The sequence below is a fragment of the Phalacrocorax carbo genome, chromosome 5 (assembly GCF_963921805.1).
Source record: "Phalacrocorax carbo chromosome 5, bPhaCar2.1, whole genome shotgun sequence".
Taxonomy (NCBI): Eukaryota; Metazoa; Chordata; class Aves; order Suliformes; family Phalacrocoracidae; genus Phalacrocorax; species Phalacrocorax carbo.
Genome location: NC_087517.1, coordinates 21521243 through 21544356, shown reverse-complemented (window position 1 = coordinate 21544356; position 23114 = coordinate 21521243). Strand labels below are relative to the sequence as shown.

General features: G+C 35.7%; 1 protein-coding gene across 2 annotated transcripts in view; it reads left to right on the top strand.

The window, feature by feature from the left end:
• TTC21B (tetratricopeptide repeat domain 21B) overlaps nt 1–23114 on the top strand; it is a 42059-nt gene that overhangs the window by 6818 nt on the left and 12127 nt on the right. For both annotated transcript variants that reach the window (XM_064451499.1, XM_064451500.1), the window contains 15 exons: nt 154–238; nt 1781–1879; nt 2450–2642; nt 3473–3570; nt 4074–4274; nt 6122–6251; nt 6716–6873; nt 8243–8467; nt 9272–9510; nt 9827–9899; nt 10862–10972; nt 13677–13815; nt 15700–15806; nt 18787–18975; nt 22043–22153. In XM_064451499.1, the coding sequence (XP_064307569.1) occupies nt 154–238; nt 1781–1879; nt 2450–2642; nt 3473–3570; nt 4074–4274; nt 6122–6251; nt 6716–6873; nt 8243–8467; nt 9272–9510; nt 9827–9899; nt 10862–10972; nt 13677–13815; nt 15700–15806; nt 18787–18975; nt 22043–22153 (2158 nt within the window). The remainder of the gene's footprint in view (nt 1–153; nt 239–1780; nt 1880–2449; nt 2643–3472; nt 3571–4073; nt 4275–6121; nt 6252–6715; nt 6874–8242; nt 8468–9271; nt 9511–9826; nt 9900–10861; nt 10973–13676; nt 13816–15699; nt 15807–18786; nt 18976–22042; nt 22154–23114) is intronic.

Below are 23114 nucleotides of genomic sequence, written 5' to 3'. Positions count from 1 at the left end.
ATAGACATGAAGTAACAAAGCTGTGCTACCAATTGAAAGCTATGACTTAAAGTGACTGTGCGATACAAGTTATTTTAATCCCCTTTTAGGATATGATGATTGAGCAAAAGTTTTGTTTTGGTTTCTTTACATTCACCTCTTGTTTGGCTTTAGGCTACTGCAGAAAGATACCTTCAATTTAGAAGCCATAAGAATGGAGGCCTTGCATTATCTGTGCAGGGAAGGAAATGTATCTGAGGTGAGTTGTTCTATTAGACTGTTGAGCATAACACAGCCTTTGTAGGGACAAGGTGCCACACGCATTATCTTCTTAATGTCTTCTTGTATACTTTGTCTGGTCCTGTGCTACACTACTTATCTACAGGAAGAGGTATGTGCGCCTACTCTAACTCAAATGGCTGCTCTAGCTTATTCTTGGGGTGTTTTCTGGATACCAAGGGAAACATTTTTTTACCTTCATCTTTCCAGCGAACAGAAATCAAGCCAAACGGAGGTCTCCTCTGGACAATTAATTGCATCATGTTGATTTGAATCATCAAAACAATCATTTAATGTTTGAATGCTCTTTTGATAAATTAATAAGTTATTGTAAGCCTTCCATTAATTTTAAGTGCTTTGTTAACTGAAATAAGGGAAATAATGGGTCTTGTAGTGATAAATTTTTGGAAGGGCATCATAGTCACTTAGTAACGTCTCTGGTGTTAGGCTGTATGACCTGTGCTTTGATCACCCTATTTTGACAATTACTGGGTTTTTTTTAGCTCTAAGAATTATCTTTAACATTTCCTTCTACTCCCAAGATCCTTTTCTGCATTTGGATATATGCATGTCTTTCACACATATGGTGTTTGTGCCATTTTTCAGGAAATTTTAAAATAAGTTATCTAAATTGTCACCAAAAAATCATTAAATATTTTAAAATATCTTTTTCTCATTATGCAAAAATGCTGGTATAATTGAAGTGGCGATTTAACAAAAACAGTAAAGTGTTTTCAGTATTGTGGGTTTTTTTAGGTTCTGGAGGAAAAGTTATTTTAGGTTTAACAAATTTTTAGTTATTGCAAAGAACTATTTAGTGTATTTATAATCCAATTTAAGTCTTACTTATGCACAGTCATAATAAATATGGAGAAACAGTAACAATTGCAGACTCCAATTCAGTAAAGCTGTCCAGGAATGAAACTTACTGGACATGGTAGAATGTAAACAAAAGATTCTGGGGTAAGATGTCACATGTGACTCAGACCCATGTCTAGGAAAAAATTTTAAAACCTGGTGAGACTTAAACATGATTCAGGTGTCTGCATCTAAAATCATATTACAGAACCCCATGTACCTTATTATTGTAACCCCAGAAATGTCTAAAGTACCTTAGGTGGTTTGAGAAACTGTGATGTTGAAAGTCTGAGCATCTGGAAGTGCTGTGGTTTTGAGTATGTGTGTCTGTATCACACTGAAGCCCGAAGAAGATTCGCAGATCTACTTCCTCAGACTCTTGCTTTATGGGTCTTTTCTGTTACATTGGATTCAGCTCAAGTCTTTCACTTTCTTTATAGCATATATAGAGGACACATAATCTACTTTATTGTCACTTTACTATTCCAAGGTGTTCTTCTAGGAATGCCAAAATAAATCTAACGCCTAGCACTGAAAACTTCTGAGTTTAAATTTTGAGATATTACTGTGTAGTAAAATATGTGACTAGTTTTTAGTGAATACTGTTCACTTGTCCTAATCTGTTCAGTCTTTCTATATCTTATGTTACTACTTCTTCTCCAAGGCTTCAGCAAGACTGGGAGACCTAATTAAAGCACTGGACAGGTTAGAACCACGTAATTCGCAGCTCTTCTGTAAAATGGCTTTAGCTTTCAGTAGAACAGTGAGTATGCTTTTTTCCTTCAGCAGCATACAACTATCTATATGTCCTGGGTTTTTTTGTTTTATTTTATGGTGGACAGATGTTAAATGTTTACTAAAAAGTGGAAGTTTGCAGACAATTGAAATAGATTACCTTGTGTAGCCTTTGGTAACTACATTTTTAAAGTTTTACATTCAGTATGAATTACAATACTTCAGCCATCTCATTCCAAAAATGTTTTTACTGATTACTTTAAAATGAGAAACAGGTTTGCAATGAAAAGACACTCAAATGCCCGCCAACCATAATCATATAACCTTGATACGGAAGGTTTCTTTAATCTTTGTATTTAACAGAATCGTTTTAAGGAAGCATTCAAGCAACTGTTAACCATTCCTTATTGTATGGTGTTGTACATTTATGTTTGAATCCAGCACACTTTAATGTCACAATTTTTATAGAATTACTACAGATTATATTAGTCTTACGTGAGATGACGTCTCAACTGCTACAGTAATATTCAGTGTATTTTTCTAAGGGAATCTGAAAAATAAGAAAAACTTGAGGTTTAAAGATTATTCTTGCCATTAGTGTGGCCGGAACCAACTCATCCTTCAACATACACAAACCTTAGTTGAAAGAGCATCTGACCTCGCATCTGACAATGCAGAATTTGCTACTGAACTTGGCTACCAAATGATTTTACAAGGGAAAGTGAAAGAAGCTTTAAAATGGTACAACACTGCTATGACACTTGATGAAACAAGTGTTTCTGCACTAACTGGTAAGGTCTTACACTTTCTTTTGGTTTTTACTGGTCTTAAGATACAGACGATGCTTTTTTGATCAAGTTTTCCTACCACTGCTACTAGGAAAATCTAGAACTATTAGAACAGGAGCATTGGGCAGTAATTCCTGATTCATGTTATGCTGCCTTCCTTATAGCAAGTTTCTCGACACTGGATATGTCTTTTGGTCTTCCTTTTGAGAAGTAGAACTTTTTCAAATTAGAACTCTCAAAGTAATGGTAAGGACAGAGGTGTGGCTCCATATGTGTCTAAACTAGATAGAAAAACATAATCAAGTCGAAACATCCGATACTTTTGATGTACATGTTACGTTCTTTGAAACAAATAAAATTACTTTTTGATAAAGTCAAATTGCCATCAAGAAAATGGAGAGTAAATGTGGCATACCTGCTTCACAGATTTCAAACAGTAGAAAAATTTAGAGGGTAGGAGTGGCTTGTGTGTGGTGTGTTAAATGTATTTTTGCTTCATGTACTTGTTCTGAATTTAGAAGCCAAACTTTATGGTGCTTCTACTTAGTCTAGAACCAGTTGAAGATTTACTGCTTTAAACCTTTTCATGTAAGGGATGAAATCTTTCCATGAAATTGCTTTATAACATTGCATATGTTAATGTATCAATCATGTATCATTTATCCTATATATTTCTAAGTACATAAAATCTGCATTACCACAAGTCTTGATCTGTTCTTCTCGTATCACCACTTCATGAAGAGGTTGGGGAGAAAAAAAGTTGATTGTGGAAAACAAAGCATGTGCTTGACTAGGAAGATGAATCTGCAATAAAAGATTTAAATATGTTACAGGAATTATCCGTTGTCAGCTAATACAAGGGCAATTAGAAGATGCAGAGCAGCAGTTGGAGTTTCTTAATGAAATTCAACAGTCCATTGGGAAATCTGGGGTAGGAGACATATTCCTTCATTGAAATGCTTTGATTACAATCTGAATTGTGATCTGCTAGCTACTTTGTGTTCTGTGTTTCAGTCACTTGAGCATTCTTAATGGAGTATCAATAAATCTAAATTTCAGTTTTTCTTCCTATCAGTCTAAGTTAATGTATTGCCTAACTTAGCAACACACAAGGCTGTTTGCTTGCAGAGCAAAACCATCATTGCCTTCCTCCAGTGTTTTCTCTCTGAATATAAATTTAAAATGTCAGGAAGGGAGGGTTATTAATTATTTTCAGGATTTTGTGCTCAGAAAAATTTAGAGCTTCTTGCACAAATTAAAGGGATGCATTGCTATAATAATCATTGTGATTTACAGTTAACATACTAAATATCTTACAGTATCCCTAAATATAAAGAAGGAATGGCTAACATGAATAATTATGTAGTTTTGTATGAGTAACAGATGAATGTATCTGGAACATGGATAATGTTTTATTTCTTTTTTTTCCTGTAGGAATTATCTTTCTTGCGTGCAGTCTTAGCTATGAAAAAACATAAGAGACAGGAAGAAGTTATTGCCTTACTGAATGATGTTCTGGATACTCACTTTTCATCTTTGCATGGTTTTCCTCTTGGTGTGGAATATTTTGAAAAACTAAACCCCGATTTCTTGCTAGAAATCATTAGGGAATATCTTAATTTTTGCCCAGCACAGGTAAGCAGCTGTAGATGACATCTGTCTGAAAATGGAAGTTATTTTTGGATTTTATTTTGGCATTAGTTAATCGTGAAGCAAATTTTTTAGTTTTTCCCTCTTAAAATATGTATTGATTTGAAATAGAAGTGTTTTTTAAGATATTATGCCACTGTTTAATCAAAATAACAATTAAAATACATCTTCTGTGAAGTGAGCAAGTTGCAGTAATGACATCTGAGGAAACTTGAGATATTTGTTTAATGTACTGTGTGTGAGTATTTATACTTTTTTAGTATCTCTTTTGATCAGGAAACTGTAACGATACAGTGAAGAGAGCTATCTGAATATGAAACTAGGTTGTGCACACTGATAATCCTATTCTTGAAATATTTTTGTAAGCTCAGGATGTCTTTTTAATATATGTATGTTCTTTCTTCATTTCAGTTTTTGTGCATTGGTAAAAATCAGTGGAATACTACTTTTTTATATTATTACTAACACCAAAGAAAAATTTCACTTTCTTAGACGGCTAATTTTCTGTGACTGAATTTGCTTGTGCTCATTTTGGTAACAAAGGCATATAGAACTTAATAAATTGAATGGGTACTTGACATCTCTAAAGCAGAAGGAACACATTTAAAGTTTCTTTAAATAGTGTCTTCCTTAAATAGGTTAGTCATCTGAAATAGGTAGGAGCCAACTCTTGTTATCCTGTCATTAGCAGATTTCTAGTCTATAAAACCTTCCCATAAATACTTGTTTATATACAGTTTTAAAATGTAACAAGCAAATAATTTTCCATGGTTGTGATCTGTCCCACCATCTATAATGAAATGGTAATGTTTGAAAGTCTAAAACATCAGTAGCAATGACAACTTCATGTCACAGATGGACATAAATAAGAAGTGTCATTCTATGAGGCAGTGTCTTGTCTGAAGATTTCCCTGGGTATATTCCAGCAGTACTTGATGGCAATGATGGCTTTAAATTTGGATTTTTTTCCTGATCTATTGTCCATAGAAAGATTTGTAAAAGAAAAGATAGGCTTTTTCTGAAGTTTCATTTTCTCTTTATTGTATAAAGGAGTTTGTGGTATTAGAAAGCGTGCAGTTTAGCCAGGTGGTGGAGACTTCTAGTTCGATAGTGGAGGATTGCTGCTTCCCCAGAGCATGGGTCCTGGGGAAACGTTAGCTGTGAACAGAAGGATCTTCAGGTTGCTTTTTCCTTTTTTTTGTAGAACAGTTAGCAACTGGCTAAAGTAATAGAGGGAAATGGACAACGTTTCTGATAATGAGTGATGAAAATGTCCTACATTGCACTAGCAGTTTACATGAACGTAGCTATTTCTCAGCTGTTATTTTCAGTTTGTTGCTAGCAGTATGGATATGTTCTGTGGCTTAGAATGAAGGTAGGAGGGATAGGACCAGACCTTTGCTCAATGACCTTTCTTGTCATTCATTCCAACTTAAGCTCTCTTGAAATTTAGTTCATGTTACCATTGTGTTGGATGAGTTGACATGGTAATTCAGAGTATGACACTAAACGTCTGTGGACTGACTCTTCAGCTTATGTCAGGTCTGAAGTGTTGCTATCATCCTTGAAGTCCATGTGGCTGTCTTGTGCTCCTCCTGATGTCAAGAAGTTGCCCCCCCCCCACCCCCCCCCTTAAAATTGAAACATACTTTTATATTTCTTCACAATGACAGCTCTCAGTTTTTTGGGCTGAAGAAAATAACAATGCTTTGCTATTGCTCATTTGAGTTTAAAGTGGAGCCCAGATGTAGAATGAAATCTAAGTCCAAAACCTGCCAACTGAAGTGTTTGGTTTTTGTTTGTTTGGGTTTTTTTTTTCTCTCCACTCCTAGCCTGCAAGTCCTGGGCAGTCTCCTTCACCACTTCTCAAGCACTGTGCTTCTGTTCTTGAAACTGTGGTAAAAACTGTGCCTGGTCTTCAACAAGCTGTGTTTCTACTTGCAAAAGTGAAATACTTGTCAGGTAATAGTTACATGAATGGTTAGCTATCCACCTCTTCAGTTTCTTTAATATTAAAAAATAATTTCACACTTTAAATCATAATTAATATTTTTCTTTGACCACAGAGCACTGCATTACAGCTAAGTGAAGAACATTTGCACTGCCTTTTTTTGTGATTTGTATGAGCTTATCTTAATTGTACAGACAAATAAATATGGTATTTTGTTATCTATTGCTTCCAAAAAAAGGTCACTTATTGAATGATTTAGAGGTTGAACAATGGGAAAATATCTTAACTTTGACATGGTCTTGATTTTATTTCATAGCCACATAAAACTTTGTATATGAGTTTATACACTAAGTGCTCACATTTATTTACAAAAAACCGCAAATTATAGAACTGGTGAATTATTAATAAATCCTTTATATTTAACCTCTGTCTTTCCTGTCAACTACTCTTTCACTTTCCTCTTTTAACTTCCTAGGGGATGTTGAAGCAGCCCGCAGTAATCTACATTACTGTCTTGAAAAAAATCCTTCTTATGCAGCTGCACACTTGCTGATGGCCCAGGTGCATTTGGCTCAAAACAATATTAAACTATGTTCTCAATCCTTGGAACTTTGTCTGAGCTACAATTTTGAGGTGAGTTGGACAAAAGAATGAAACCATTTTATTCAGTCAGTCATCTGAAGTTGTATGGTTTTGTATATAATAATTTTTAAACTGAATTTTTTGACTCTTCCACTACAAGTCTAATAGCCACATTTTTATATGAATATAGTATCTGAGTATTTGACAGAGAGATGACCGTAAGGACAGAAATAATACCTTATTACAACATACTGAAATTGTTTTGAAATACAAAAGAAATAATTGGTAGCTTTTTCTGAAATCATTACATAAATATTAAAAACATGTTGTATAAACAGAATTTGTAATTCCAGACTAACCTTGCAACAGTTTTAAAAGTCATCATAGACATACTTGAAGAGTGATCCAGTGTTGTTTCTGGACTCTTTGCACAGATGTACAATTGCTAATGAAGATATGCACGGATGCATGAGGGGATCAGAAGGGGTCTGTAGTTACCTTTTGACAATTCATGCAGCATTAAATACTCCAAGTGTTAAGAGAGTAACCATATGCTATGCTCTCTTCCATTAATGTTCTGTCTTTGTCCGTCTTTTCTGTCCCTTCAGGAGCAAGGTTGGTAAATTAAGCACTGCGTTAGAAAACTTTCACTGTTTTGCAGTGGTCCTCACCAGTTTTATTTCTTGGGGCTAATGCATTGCAGTATGGGATTTTTGAGTTGTTGACATCAGTGGCAGTTTATGTATAATTAACACTTAGTTGGGACCTAACACAGCACTTGTTAGGTCTAAGTTGTTCTAAGTCTCCTGACAGAGCTTAGTTGAAAAGTGACAAACCAAAATTTCATTGCAAGCATGCTCCTGTCTCGGTTCCTTCCTCCAAGAGATGCAAGAAAGCTGAAGATTGACTACCTAGTTAGGAGACACTGAGGTGCTTGCAATTTTTGTACATGGTTACATTTCCCTTATCAGCACTTCATTTTCATATGAAGTACATTTTAAGAAGGTGGAGAAATGGCAGGCAGGACTTGTGCCAAATAATGATTGTATACCTCTGTTAATTAATGGCCTAATGAAGTGCACATACAGCAGTGTGAGAGACACTTAAAATCCCTTAAAATTCAGTCTGGTTTCAAATAATGCTCTAATGAATGTTCTTCTATCCCAAAATCCAATCCCATGTAACAGTTTTTCTTTTTTAATTAAAAATTTAATTGCTAGTTTGCATACTCTTTGAAATTCTAATATTTTAATAAGTGAATTACTGAAATGGAAATTGGATCTGTTTGGCGGAAACAAGGAACTGAGGTCTATTTTTTGGGGGGAAAAAAGTTAATCTTCTTTCAAGGGGGTTTGAATACTATGCATAAAGTAAAATGTGGAAACTTCTTATCTTTTTTTTTTTTTTTTTTTTTTTTAAGGTGAGAGAACATCCTGTTTATCACTTAATTAAGGCCCAAACCCATAAGAAGATGGGAGAATTACCAGAAGCTATTAAGACCTTACAGATGGCAAAGAATTTGCCTGGAATGAGAAAAGCTACAGCTTCCTCAAAAACTAAAGGAAAAAGAATTGAAATTGATGCGAGTGATCGTGTGTCTGTCTTCCTAGAGTTAGTAGAAGCTCATCGTTTGAATGGAGAACCGGTAAGATGGCAAACTTGTTAAGATGAAATACGTATCTGAAAACTATTTCCTCTTTCCATTAACAGAAGTGTCTGTCTTCATTAGTTCAGAATAGAAAGCCATCACTACTTTTACCAAGAGGATTTGCTTGGTAAAATTTCCAAGATGTTAATTCTGACTTGACAGCTTGTGCCTTAAATTGTACAGAGGAAAAAAAACCTAGTTGCAGGTGCTCAATTTTGAGTCTACAAAACCCCTTTTAATTTTGAGGAGGAGATACTGTTGATGTTCATTTGCCAGCATGTAGATTCTTGTTTTGCTGTCAGAATGCTATTAGAAATATTTTTTGATCATGTCCTTATATTTTTGTGTAGTAGCATCCTTATTGTCAGCTGTATCTTAAACAGTAGGACACTACATATGTATAAGAATATAAGAGAAACCATACAATTGTGTAGTTGGAAGCGACCTCTGGAGGTTGTCCTGCTCAGAGCAGGACCTGTTAGAGCAACACGCTAAAGGCATTGTCCAGCTGAGTTTTGAGCATCTCCCTGTATATATGCAGTGCAAATGTTATATTCTCTACTAAAGCTTTTTCTGGTAGTTCATATCGCATAAATTTTATTTAGATAAGGAAGAGAAAAAAAAACCCAACTTTTTTTAATGTTTTAGCAAAACAAATGGATACTATGGTTTGGGGTGTTTTGTGGGTTTTTTTGGTTGGTTTGTGTAATGACCCCAGATGTTAATTTGCTTATGATGTCTTTATTTTTGGCTGTGCAACAACAGGAAATACATTAATTCTATTGGTTTTATTATTTGCAGCACGAGGCTGCTATAATACTGCAAGACGCCATTAATGAATTTTCTGGAACTCCTGAGGAACTAAGGGTTGTGATTGCAAATGCAGATCTGGCAATTGCTCAAGGAGATATTGAGCAAGCCTTGACTATGCTCCGAAATATTACACCTGAACAGCCTTACTTTGTACAAGCAAAAGAAAAAATGGCAGATATTTATCTTCAGTACAGAAAAGATAAGAAGCTATATGCTGGCTGCTATAGGTAAAAGACTGGGGGGCGGGGTGTGTGTATCTTCTTAGATGTTTAGTGGTAGCATGGTGAGGTAATTTTTTTTCCTTTCTACTACAATAAGTCAGAAATATTTAGTGACATAAAGAATTAGTTTGAGTAACTGTTGTAATATTTAAAACGGTAATTGGAAGTCCTATTTTGGAAAGATATCTCAAATTTTTTTTATTTTCAGAAATAAAGAGAAACTAAAATCTGCAGAGGATAAAATTATTGTGCCGTTTGTTGTTGTTTAGATACCAGTATCGACATGTTAAAAATTGAGCAAGGTTCTGTATTCTGTTTTCAGAGACCTAGTAGAAAAACTGCCAAGTGCTCATACTTTTCTTCTTCTTGGGGATGCATACATGAATATTCAAGAAGTAAGTGCTTGCTAGAGATGAAAGAATGAGTCATTTGTTGACTTCAGCAAGTTGAGACAATGTAGCATGCTGACTCTTATTGATTGGTAGTTGGCAAAAAGAAACTGCTTTAGGATGTAAAATAACATAATTGCTGGCTACGAATGTAACTGTTCTAAGGTCAGAGGAAAAGCTGCTGAAATTGCATTTCTTCTAATAACTGTGACTGGGTGAAAGTTAAGAGAATTTTCTCTAGAAGAACACTGACCCGTAAGACTAACAAAAATCTGAAGTCAGAGCTAAATGAAAATCAGAAGTTGGAGAGGTCTAGAAGAGTTCTGAAGCTTAGAATAATTCTAGGTAACTTAGTCCTCGTATTCAAAATTTTATTTAAAAATTGTAAATTATTGCATTCCTTTATATCTCTTACATCATTTGCTTTCTTGACAAACTTGAAATGTTTTCAGTATTTGTAGAAGACAATGTAGTCAGGTGGACATAGGAATTTGAAGGATATACATTTAAATTCATATTTTGGAAGAATAGATTGGGTTGGACATGAAACTGATAGTTTAGATTGCTAGTTTGGGGATCTGTAGGTGATTAGTGATTCTTTACTTATTAATGTTTGTGTGTAGCTTTCTCCTTAATGAAGAATTACAAAGGGACTGTTTATATCTGCTATAACATGGCTAGAGGAGAGAAATGGATGATTGTCCAACACAGCAATAAGTTTGCATAAGTTATGTTAACTAGTGAAAATAGTAGTAGACAAATTCCAGCAGAAAAAGAATCAGGTTAATTCAAACTAATTTGCTTGTCAAGTTCTGTTCACATTCTGTTTTAGCAATCTTATGGTGACCATTCTTCTCAGACGTGTTGTAGCTTATGAAGTCATTCCTGGAGGTGTTACCAGATTTTTTTCTTCATCCTCTTTTTAACTTAATCCTTGACTTCTGTGTTTTTATATTTTACTGTTGAAGCCTGATGAAGCCATAGAAGTCTACGAGCAGGCCTTGAAGAAAAATCCAAAAGATCCAGCTTTAGCAAGTAAAATTGGAAAAGCCCTAATCAAAACGCATAACTACTCAAAGGTATCCTAGAAGTACTGTATTAGGCTAATTAAGTATCATGTCCATTATTGTCAATGTGTGGGCTTTGCCTGATTTTGTTTTCATGTTGGGCAGGAGTATTTCACTTTAAAGCGCTAAACTGACTTTTTATCCTGAAAGTAAGTTTGTAGAGCCCCTTCAGTATACCTGATCTGTCAACTCTGTGGCCCTTGCACAGGACAGGGAAGGGAGGAAGGTATTTTGGGACAGCCTGGGAGGGAAGCAACCAGGGCTGTAATGCTGGTGAAATGGTGTGATTGTACCCTTAGCGCTTACATACAGGAATCCTGAATTTGGGTCTTCTATGTTTTGTTTACATCTCACTGAGCCTTTTAATACGATGTTCTTAAACAGTTTTCATGTTGCCAAAAAGACTTGAACTGTTTTGTGCTTACAGTATTCTTCTGCATGTATGCTGTGAAAGAAGCTGAGAGTTTCTCATTTCTTTTTTGGAGGAAGCCAACTTTCCTGCAGAGGAATCAGTGCCAACTTCCTAACTTTCAGTATCTGCTCTTTTTTCTAGTCACTTGTATTGAAATAACACACAGTAAATGGGTACAGAAAGTGCCTGGGAGACCAAGTAAGAGAAATGGCTCTCTGCTTTGTTTCAGCAGCACCTCTTCCATAAATGCTTAGCACAGTCTTCCTCTGTACTTACAGAAGTTATTTCAAATAATGGTCTCTCTATCCCTCTTAGACCTGGAAGAAGTTAAGAGGGAGGCCACAGAGATGATCAGGGAGCTGGAGCACCTCCTGTATGAGGACAGGCTGAGAGAGTTGGGTTGTTTTAGCCCAGAGAAGAGAAGACTCCAGGGAAACCTTATAACAGCCTTTCACTACTTAAAGGGGGCCTACAGGAAAGTTGGGGAGGGATTCTTTATCAGGGAGTGTAGTGCTAAGATGAGGGGTAATGGTTCTATACTGCAAGAGGGTAGATTTAGATTAGATGTTAGGAAGGAGTTCTTTACTGTCAGGGTGGTGAGATATGGAACAGGTTGCCCAGAGGAGTTGTGGATGCCCTTTCCTGGAAGTGTCAAGGCCAGGTTGGATGAGGCTTTGAGCAACCTGGTCTAGTGGAAGGTTTCCCTGCCCATGGCAGGAGGGTTGGAACCAGATCTCCAGAGGTCCCTTCCAACCAAAAACATTCTATGATTCTATGAAATCTATTTTCTGCCTTGGATTCAGGACAGGACTGATAGCTCCCATCATCACTTCTTGTCAGGCTTAATACTGATGGAAGGTTCCAGTCTGAATTTGTGTGTAACTAGCTTAGCCAAGTGATACTGCACAGATTCTTTCAAGCAATGTACTCATATGCCATCATCTCACCTGTTTAGAGTTGCATGTTTGTTACTGTTGTTCCAGGAGGCTGCCTAAGGAGCCAAAGGTACAGTTACACATTGGTGGATACAAATCTGGTGAATCCTAGTTCTGGGGACTTGCAGTTTCTGTGGTTTTCAGTCCTGCACTCAAAACCACGTTTAATTACTTCTCCACTGAACCAGTTTTGTTACATCTCCTAGCCTAACGTTGACTGGGATTGTAAAATAGAGGCTCTAACTTCTTATTGTAGGAAAACCAGAAGAAAATGTTCGGGGAAAACTTGCAGGAGCAAAATATTTTATTTGGGCAACCTTGAATGATTGGAGGGTGTGTCCAAATTGTGTTTTGTGTTTGCAAGGTTAGAATTTTCAGTGTATGATTCCCGTCTTGCTCCATGGTACTTCAGAGCTTTTTTTGTGTGTGTAATAATCTAATGTACTGTGAGGGTTCCTGGAGCTGGTATAGAAAAACTTGTAATCTATATGGTGATGTTTTATGGACTTTAATTTTTTTCTTTTGAGGCTTCAGCTATATTATCCATAAGATGCTTAAGCCCAAATAGGTAACCTGCCTGATATATGCATTATTATGCATGTTTAAACATGTTCTATTTTCAAACAATAGAAGTTCATAAAACACTTCAAATTAATTCTGGAAATGTAACTTTTCAACAAAATTCCAGTTCTTATTCTTTTCGTTTCCTTAGAGAAGTAACATCCTATTTAAAGATTATTTGTTATTTTTCAGTGTGGGTTTTTTTCCTACACTTATGGAACAATAGTTTATTGATCCAGATCATTGCTTTTTTCTTGTGTAAATATATGACTTTTTTTAATTGATATGATTGTCAGTTTCTGTGTTTAAAAATGCCAAGAGAGAAGACTTCTTTCTATTAGATTATGCTTAGCTGGTATTTTTAAACTTTTCATTACTTCTTTTATCTTCATGTTTTGCAGCTAGACTTCGGGAAAATATTTGTCCTTTGTATAGAGTAAAACAGAACTTTATAACTCCAGTCTGACTGGAGTTACAAACTTCAGCAGCTAATGGAAATGTAGTTCAGTTGGCAATGATCCTGTCAAAGATACAACGTGATAATGTGGTTAGGCTATGTAAATGCATGTTTGTTAAAACGTGGGCTCTAGTTATTCTATTTATCTTTAACTTGGCATTATGTTTTTGGAAGTCTGAACTTGCAACTAAGTAACACCTTCTTAATACAGTATTTATTAGAAATTACTTGGAAGTGAAGAAAGTAGAGGAAACTCTAAAACAGCATGTCATTAAATACCTAAGTAGCAAGGTTGTTGTCTTTAAAGATTTGTCTTTAAATACTCCGACTTTTTTGTTTCTTCCTTTTTAGGCAATCAGTTACTATGAGGCTGCATTGAGAAGTGGTCAACAGAATTTCCTTTGCTATGATTTGGCTGAGCTTTTAATGAAACTGAAGCGGTATGAAAAGGCAGAAAAAGTACTTCAGCAAGTTTTAGATCATGAGCCTGGTAGGAATGTTGTTAATTTACTGCAAAACATACGGTTTCTACTGTTGCTTCTGTTTTCTGCATGATTCTAAGGAATAAACAAGTTCCTTATAAACTTTTTTGAACTGTAAACCACAGGGTAATGTTAAGTGATAAATGAGAAATGCACTCTAAAATAGGCTTCACTTACATTTAAAGGTGCTTGTGCCAGGACTTTTAAACTTGGAATATCTATGATAGATGAAGTCAGTAAATACAACAGCAAAACTCCACAACTGCAAGTTTCTTTCTCTTCTGTGCTAACAAGTGTTCTGATTCTGAATTGATCCAAGTAGAGATGAGTCATTCTTGCTGTCAGGGAATGGTTGTTTAGATGGTAAATGCTACCCAGCATCCTTCAGAGCAAATAGATAGAACTGTCTGAAGATGTCTCTTAGGACCCTATTTTACATGTTTAGGAACACGCACTTGCAAAGCCAAAACTTTTTTGGATTTTTTAACTTGTTCTTGTCAAAAGGCAATTAAGTTTTAAAGGAGTTTACTGTGAGCTACTGAGTTCCCTTAATTAAGGAATTCTTTTTGCAGTGTTGCAAAAAAGTTTAACTTTTGTGGCTCTCTGAATACAGAAACAGTATTATCAAGTTTTGTTAATAGCCCCTTCTGTAAGTTTTTCTTATGTAACTATTTTACCAGCCTTTCATACTGTGCAGGGGAGTGTTGGTTTTCTGTCTTGTTTACTTCTTACTGAAAAAATTCTCTGATTTAAAGTTATATACCTGTCTTAGTTAAGCCTTTGAGGATCTGGCTAACTTAATAATCATGCTCAAGACAGCTTCATCTTTAAGCATGGAAAGATAAACTAGGAGTAAATACAGTTTGCCCCATGTAGTTTAAAATCTTCTGTCCTACAACGAAGCAAAAATTACATAAGCTAATATCCTTTTTATACATCTTTGATACACTTTTTTCCATGTTGAGAATGTATGTATATCTCATTGGCTAATTGGGAAAATTATTGAGCAGTTTAAGTTTTTTTTTAAATTGCTAAAATTTATCCTTCATTTGTGAAAGAAAAATGAAATATAGGAAATGTACTGGAGGGAATGATCTTACATGGTTGGCTATATGGCCTAATCTGTGACTTAGAATAGCATGTCATAATTACAACACTTTGAAGAAGAGAGTTTGCTAATAGAGTACAATCCAGTGCACTTTTATTAAAATTTTAATAAAGACAAAACCGGGATTTTGGTGGCTTTTATGTTTTAATGTGGAACTGTGCTCAATATACCACTTTGTCAATATAATTGTATTCCTCAGTTATTATTTTATGCATATATTTTAGCCATTATTCAAAAGTAGCTTTGCTGCTTTTTGAGTAGGTACTGAAATATTTAGTTAAAATTACTGTTTGTATTCATGTCTGTTCCAGAATGTAGCAAAAGAAAGGTAGTTTGAGGTCTGACTAGTCCCTTCATCAATCTTGTGCTTTTTGAGTGTACAGTAGCACTCATTAAATCAATCTGGACATTTTTAATTGACTTTCAAGAGGACTTAGACAAAAAATGTCAAGAGGGGCTTAATTTCCTGTCCACTGAAATCAAAAGCTTTTCTCTCACATTTCTGAGAATGCAAATAGACTAGACAGTCTTTTATTTTTTTTTATTCCTTTTCCATCTTTCAGTGGCTTTGGCCTTAAATCTCATTCTGCTCACTCTGTAGGTTGTAATGTTTACTCTGCCCACTAACAACACAGAGTCAAATCACAATCCTAAATACATAAGATTGAGCTGTGAGCTTTTCACTTAAGCTCTTGCCTGGAGTATGTAGAGAGCTTCATCTTTCTTTGACTTTACAAGGATCAGTTCTTGCAAGAATCATGTTTGTTTAATGTAATTCTTATAGTTAATGAGCTGTCTTCTCTGATGCAAGATGGACGTTACCAGGTGCTTCTGGCAAAAATTTACAGCAAAATGGAGAAGATTGATGAAGCTATTGTTTCATTACAACAGGTAAAGGGGAAAACAAAAAAAACCCTATGAAAGCTTGCAGTGTCCTCACTTTTACCCCTAGTTTCACTTTTATCCCAGATTCATAGTATTTTTGTGAAGCAGGAAAATGCATGCATTGTAGGGATAAAGCACCAGTGACTGGTGTGAAATGCAAAGAGGATAAGTAGTTAGAAAGTCTAAGCTTTTGTGAGCAGTGTTATCTGAATTTTAGATCAGAATGCAGGCTTTTACTAGAAGCCTGCATGTGTACAATGCCTTCATTTGTGTGTGGAGCATAGTTTTAGAGCAGGTGAAAACAAAACTGGCTGTGGGGACAGCTAGGTTAAGTATCTTTAGCTCAGCATTGAACATTACTCAGAACAATCTGGAACGTCTTGCAATGGCTACTTGTCACTTTGTTGTACCACTATTTATTTTAAATAGCAATAATAAGATCTGTTCATTCTGGAGTTGAATATTATCACTCAGACCGAGGATTGAACGAACAGAGTTGGAAGGTAGAGATAACTTAATCCATTTAGAAGACTCTCAACACAAAGTTTGAGGAAGAGGTTGGGTCAGTACATTCTCTTTCATTATACCTCCACTGTTAAAGAAACAGTAAGCCTTGGTAGCATCTTCTGACCAGCAGGAAAAGTAAGTTATGTAGATTGGTTAGAAAGGTAATTGTACATAAGAGTTAAAATCCTACTGATATTGCTATTTAATCTGTTGTTGAATTCTTACTACTTTTCTTCTTATAATGTATTTTTTTATTTCTCAAAGTTGACTCTCTCCCTCCCCCCTCCCCCTGTTCTCCTTTAGTAAATTTCCCCCAAAGAAGTCTACTCTTACTCTCTACTTCTTTAGTTGTTTCAGGTTTCTCAATATATCATACTTCAAAAACTTTGTGTTAGTCTCTGCCCTTTTTTCTTCTGTTGCTGTTTTTGTTACTGCCCTCAAAACTATCCTTCCTTGTACCTGTTCTCTTTGAAATCTTTTCTTGCTGCTTTTCCTTTTGCTGCTGCATTCATTTACACAAAACCTCCTATATTTTGATTATTTCAGCAGGACTAACTGCTCAGTTATGTTATTGCCTCTTCCTAAACAGGTTTCTTCCCTTGATTTTCAGAGTGATGTTAGAAGTTCTTTCCAGATTTTACTTTATGTTTTACTTCTCCTTCCCTGCTAGGCAAAATGGGGGGGAGCAGAAGAAGCAGAATATTATTAGTGTTTCCTTCTCTTTGACTTCTGAAATTTAAATTAGCAAAGCAGCTGTTCTGAGACTTTATTTCAATGTTAAGATAGTTAAAAACCTGCTTGAGCAGAAAGAGGGAATCTCCGGTGTGCTAATTGGCTAGAATTCCAGTTGAAATCAAAGACGACTGATCAGGCATAATCAGAATTTGGTATACCTATTTACTTATCTGACCTCTTTTGGGTCTGCTATTAACAAAGAGCTCTACCTCCATGCTTCTGCCAGACTTCTCTTAATCACTCCCTAAATGAAGGATTTCAGAAAATAAAATTTGAAGCATTTTTTGCCCCCTTCCCACCCGTTTTCTGTGCTTAATAAAGGAGTTAGTACACGTAGCTTCTGGGTTTTGAACTTTGAGGTCTTGTTTATACACCTTATTGAAAGCTTAATTTAAAAAAAAAAAAAGAAAAAGGGAAGAGATTTAACACTTCCATTGACGGAAGGTAGCTTGGAGACTAAGGAAGTTCTTAATGGGAATCCATGGAGATGATGATAAAATTGTTCTAAGCAAAACCTACAGGACTGGTCTGCAAAAGCATTGCTCTTCTCTTTATTAATGAGGCATTGTTCAATGATGTCCTATACCAGCATTTTTTGTGATTGCAGTTCTGCTAGTATTGATAAATTTGAACATAACCATTCAAATTGGGGAAAACGTTAGTTATAAATAATGGAAGGCACAGATCTATGGGGGAAACTTAGACCAATAAAAATCTGTCATCTTTATTCAAATGAATGTATTTGACCTAAATATTCCTTAGGTGGAGTATTAAATAAGCTTGTTCATACCACACTTCAAGTCAGAAGGGGTAAACTGGATCCCTGCCTGGCTTTTTGCTTTAATGTCCTGTTCTGTACGTTTCACAAAATACAGTGTGTATGATTATCTCAAAATTATGTAGATGTGGCACTTCAGGGCATGGTTTAGGAGATGTGGTGGTGTTGGGTTGGCAGTTGGACTTGATGATCCTAGAGGTCTTTTCCAACATTAATGATTCTATGATTATACATTATTGGATTGGCATGCAGTTGTCATGAGGAGTATAGGTTGCTTTTCAGCATGTTTCTAATGTGAATTTTGGAAGCAAGGCAGTTTAAGACAGGTTCGAGTGAGAGATATTGGGGGGATTTCACAGAATCACAGGTTGGAAGGGACCTCAGGGATCATCTAGTCCCACCTTTCTAGGAAGAGCAGAGTCTAGACAAGATGGCCCAGCACCCTGTCCAGATGACTCTTGAAAGTGTCCAGTGTGGCCGAGTCAACCACTTCCCTGGGGAGATTATTCCAATGGTTGACTGTCCTCAATGTGAAAATTCCCTTCTCATGTCCAATCGGAATCTCCTCAAGAGCAACTTGTATCCACAACTTGTGTCCACATCTTTTCTGTACAGCGGGGACCAGAACTCTACACAGTACTCCAGGTGTGGCTTGACAAGCACTGAGTAGGGTGGGATAATGACTTCTTTATCTCTGCTGGCGATGCCCTTTTTGATGCAACCCAGCATCCTGTTGGCCTTCTTGGCTGCAGCAGCAGTTTTGCTTGTTTTCATTGACGTTTTCATTGATGTTTTCTATAGCGGAGACATTTTTACCGCTTTTTTATTTTTGGTGGGTTTTAATCTATAAAATACATAGTATGCATATATAACCTTTTAAAAATTTAATTACATTATTTTAAAGTAGAAAATATAAAATTCATTCCTCTGAATGTTTTTCACTGTTCACTCCTTTCCCCACACTAGGCTCGGGAATTACAAGCCAGAGTGCTTAAACGGATTCAAATAGAACAGCTGGATGCAGTTCCTGCACAGAAACAGTTAGCAGCTGAAATTTGTGCTGAGATTGCAAAACATTCTACAGCCCAGCGTAACTATGAAAAAGCAATTAAATTTTACAAAGAAGCTCTTGTTCACTGTGAAACCGATAACAAGGTCAGTTCTCCTTCTGACTATTTTGCATTTGTTTTTCCGTTCAGTTTTTGTATCTAGCAATACATTTTTCTAATTATCCACACTGTAGAAGTATGCTTGTAATTATTTCTACTTTATGATACACATAGAGCCTTGAACTTTCTCCCATTCATTGCTTATCATAACAGAATAGTGTACTGGCGATTTCTGTCTTTTACACAAACTCATGATTCAAGTGGTTGTCTGCATGTACTCTGCATTGTCCATTAGATCATATAGTGAGCCTGTCTTGATGTACCAGCTGAGGACATGTAAAGTGGCATGGTAGTAATGGAGATTGTTTTAATCTTCCTTGTTGCGTGTCAGGTAGAATAAAATTGCAAACTGATTTTTGGTTGGTTCAGACAATTTCTGTCTCTTCTGTGTCTGTTTTAGCACTTTTAGACTTACCTGGGCGTGATAGGGTTCTGGTTTTAGTCACAGAATGTTGATGATGTTGAGCAGTGATTATTGCACTGCATCTCTCTTCCCTGCGCTGTCTCTTTTCCACAAGTCTGCCTGTTGATAAATTTTGAGCTTATTTTTATCCCTGTCTTCCTCCTTCTCTTTTCACACCCCTGCACTTTAGAGATAAGAGTGGGAGACACAAAAGGCTAAGAAATTTATAATGAGCACCAAAAAGATCAACTTTAGAGTGTTTTTTGTTTTTTGGGGGGGGTTTGGGGATTTTTTAGTTTAAAAATAAATTTAATTTTTGTCAAATTTCCATAATTTTCTAGCATAATTATGTTCTATATTTAGTTGTATGTGAAGGCTTCTTATTTTACTGCTGCCTATTGCATAGCTGTAAGATTCACCACCTGCTAAACTATCAGCATCTCACCTGGTTTTAATACTTGAACTTGTGTGTTGCGGTTACAAGAATCTAGGCCCTTCCTAATGCTACAACTTCAGCATCTTTGAGACAGGCTTTCCTCAAGGCATCTGTAAGAACGATGAAAGAGAAGAAAAACAAATTGGGAGAGGAATAAAAACATCCTTAAAATTTTCAAAGGAGGGTGACTTCCCTACTCAATCATTACGAGTGAGGAGACTGCCTGTTGTAGTACAGGTATAGTTGTGGCTTTTGTGGTAAGCCATCCCAGTAATTCAGTATCAAAGCCTTAATCTTTTTTGTCTTTCACACCAGTACTGAAATACCAGCATGGCATTTCCCTTTGAGTCTTGCTAAAATCGTACTATTGAGAGATTCCCGTTGTTACAAGATATGCTGTGCACTGACATTTGTACTGAGTATCTCCATTAGATGCACTTAGTGGAGAGTTTTGCTTTAATCATACTTCGCTAGCAACACAGGCATCTTGGAAAATCTAAGACTGAATTTCTGATTAAGAACTTGTTCCCTGCTTAGAGCACTGAAAGCAAAATACTTCTGGTTACCCACAACTAATATAAATGAGCATCTCAGTTTCTACAGCTTCTGTAGATTTGAACTTGTTTTCTTCCCTTCATTTTTAAAAACATTGCTAGTAAAAGGTTGGAATTGAATTTTTTTAGGTTACAGAATATAAATTTGAGCTGTTAAATACCTGCCTATTTCTTGATGTCCTCACAGAGGTTACTTTCCTTAAAATTATATATGGAAGTATTGGAAGTTGCTTTGAAGCTATCTGTACTTTGTTTCATCAGAACAAAAACCACTTATATTCTAGCCAAAGTAACCCAAAATAGATTTCAAATGTTGCATTAAACAAATTATTTAGCTAAATATGAAGAGATGGCAGTCCATGTCATAAGGGTTTCAGGTTGTGTTGTTTTGTTTCATTTTTACATAGTTAAATCTGGTAGGTAACACCCTACCTCATTTCTCTGACCAGATAAGAGGCAATGCGGTTTCCAGACACAGACTTGAAGTGGATTACAGGCTGCATCAGGCACATCATTTCACAGTATCATTATTTTTTGGGCTAGGGTTGAAAATTCTAGTAACTTCCAGTTACTAGAATCCAGTATAGAAGTCCAGTTTAACTGGCACTCTTCTCTGACATGCCCGAGGTGGGAAGTCTTTCTTGACTAGCAGACTGCTTTTTCAGTCTTCCACTGTGTTATGCACATAAGAATAGTGGCTTGAAGAAAGCTTTCATAATTAAAATTCATACATGCATGTTATCTTCATAGGTAACCACCTGCCTTTCTGTTTCAGAATTACATAATATATATTTGAATACGTAAATAACAGGAAGTAGGAAGAAAAGTTTAAATATTATGCAAGTAGCCTTCATATCCTGCAGACAATGGTCAAAACGCTATTTTGATTCAGAAGTGCATTTCACAAGTGTAACCAGAGAAGCAACTGCAATGTAACTATAAATGCCTCTTTTTAAAAAACAAAATCAAAACATTGTTTAAAATTAACCAGGAGTGATATTGCTTACTGTTTGTATACTGTGAATTTTACTTTGTGATTGGTTTAACTCCTGTTTGTTTCAATGGGAACTTGATTAAATCTGTAGTAACTCTTGTGTTTATAAACTCTTCTGTGGCATTTTATTCAGAATAGTTTATGGTGGAACTTCAGCCTTAAGGATACGTGGTTGTGTACATTTCAGTTTGTTAATACTTGTTCTGCAATTGCTTCTCAGAAATGGATACACACACAGTCTTAATGTGGTAGGTTTGTAAATGCCAATAAGAAAACTGTTTCTGCTGGAATTGCTTTTACTCCAAAACTAATTGGTAAATGTTAATGAGGTATTTGCTTCTGTCACTGAAGTTAAAACTATTTGTGTTTGGTTTTTTTTTTCCAAGAAAATTACTCTTACCAAAATACTGTAGTTTTCAGGGCAGTACTGTGTGAGCGGCTGTTTTCGATATACCTCCAGAATATCCCTCTGTTTTAAAGGTGAGGGAATGAAAATGAATTAAATTACTTGACCAAGAGCCTATAGGAAACAACACAGAAAGCGCTGTCTTTAGGAGAGAAATAATTTTTTTCCTGAGGCTCTAAAATCTCAGGTTAATACTCATAGAACTGAACCAGCTTTCTTTAATCTTTGAATTGCATATAGTTAAATACTTTAATCTACAGGCAATGTTGGAACTTGCACGTTTGTATCTCGCTCAAGATGATACTGATGCCTGTCAGCATCAGTGTTCCTTACTACTGAAGAATGACCAAGATAATGAAGCAGCAACAATGGTATGTGCTATTATACTAATTCTGTATCAGAAGTTTTTTGAGGTTTGTGTGTGCAATGTGATGGATCCATAAAATACTACTTTTAAGAAAGCCTACAGCTTCTGATTTCAAAAAGCACATGAAAAAAATCTATTGCAACGAAATATTTGTTGCTTCATGCTGGATAATGATTCAATATCACATTGCTAACAGTCATAGCCTTTGTTTCATCTCAGTGGAGAAATGAGTCTTTAAAAGTACTAGTAGAGGAAAAACACTAGTTGTAAGATTGACTAAAGCATGGCTTAATGCATGTTCTGTTAACAGATGACTAGGGAGAAGTTATTTTTCCAGCACAGTAATATTAAAGCAAGTGTCTAAAAAATCTTCCAGAAGAAAAGAGCTGTGTACTTAAGGTGGTCTTACATCATCAAGCAATCACAGTTAATCATATACCTACCTAACCATTTTTAATCACAGCTACAGATTCCCTGTACAGGATTTGTATGCTTGGCTTAAAAGACAGCTCAATAGACTGAGCAACTTTTGCTTTAACACATTAGCAGCAATATGATTTTAAGATGAGAATAAGTTATTTTCTCACAGCAGTCAAGCATCTGGAATTTTTCCTAGTATAGCGCAAGGGCAGGGTTAATAGCACTCTTAATATATGTTATTAAATCTACTATTTTATTAGCTACCTCTCAGTGGATAGAAACTGGAATGAAATAACTTGTTTTACTTCCACTGCTGAAGTGGGCTATCATCTTTATTTTTCCCTAACTTTGAACTAACTTTGTTTTCCTATGTGCTTAATCTGCATTTATGGGAAATAAAATTAGTAGTAAAGCTATACAAGTAAAACCAAACATATTTGAAAGGTACATCAAAGTGGTTTATTCTCTTTTAATTTCTACTTTAAGTGACAAAACGAGATATGAACCTGTACCTGCTCATATTATCCTGTGTCTGTATATATAGA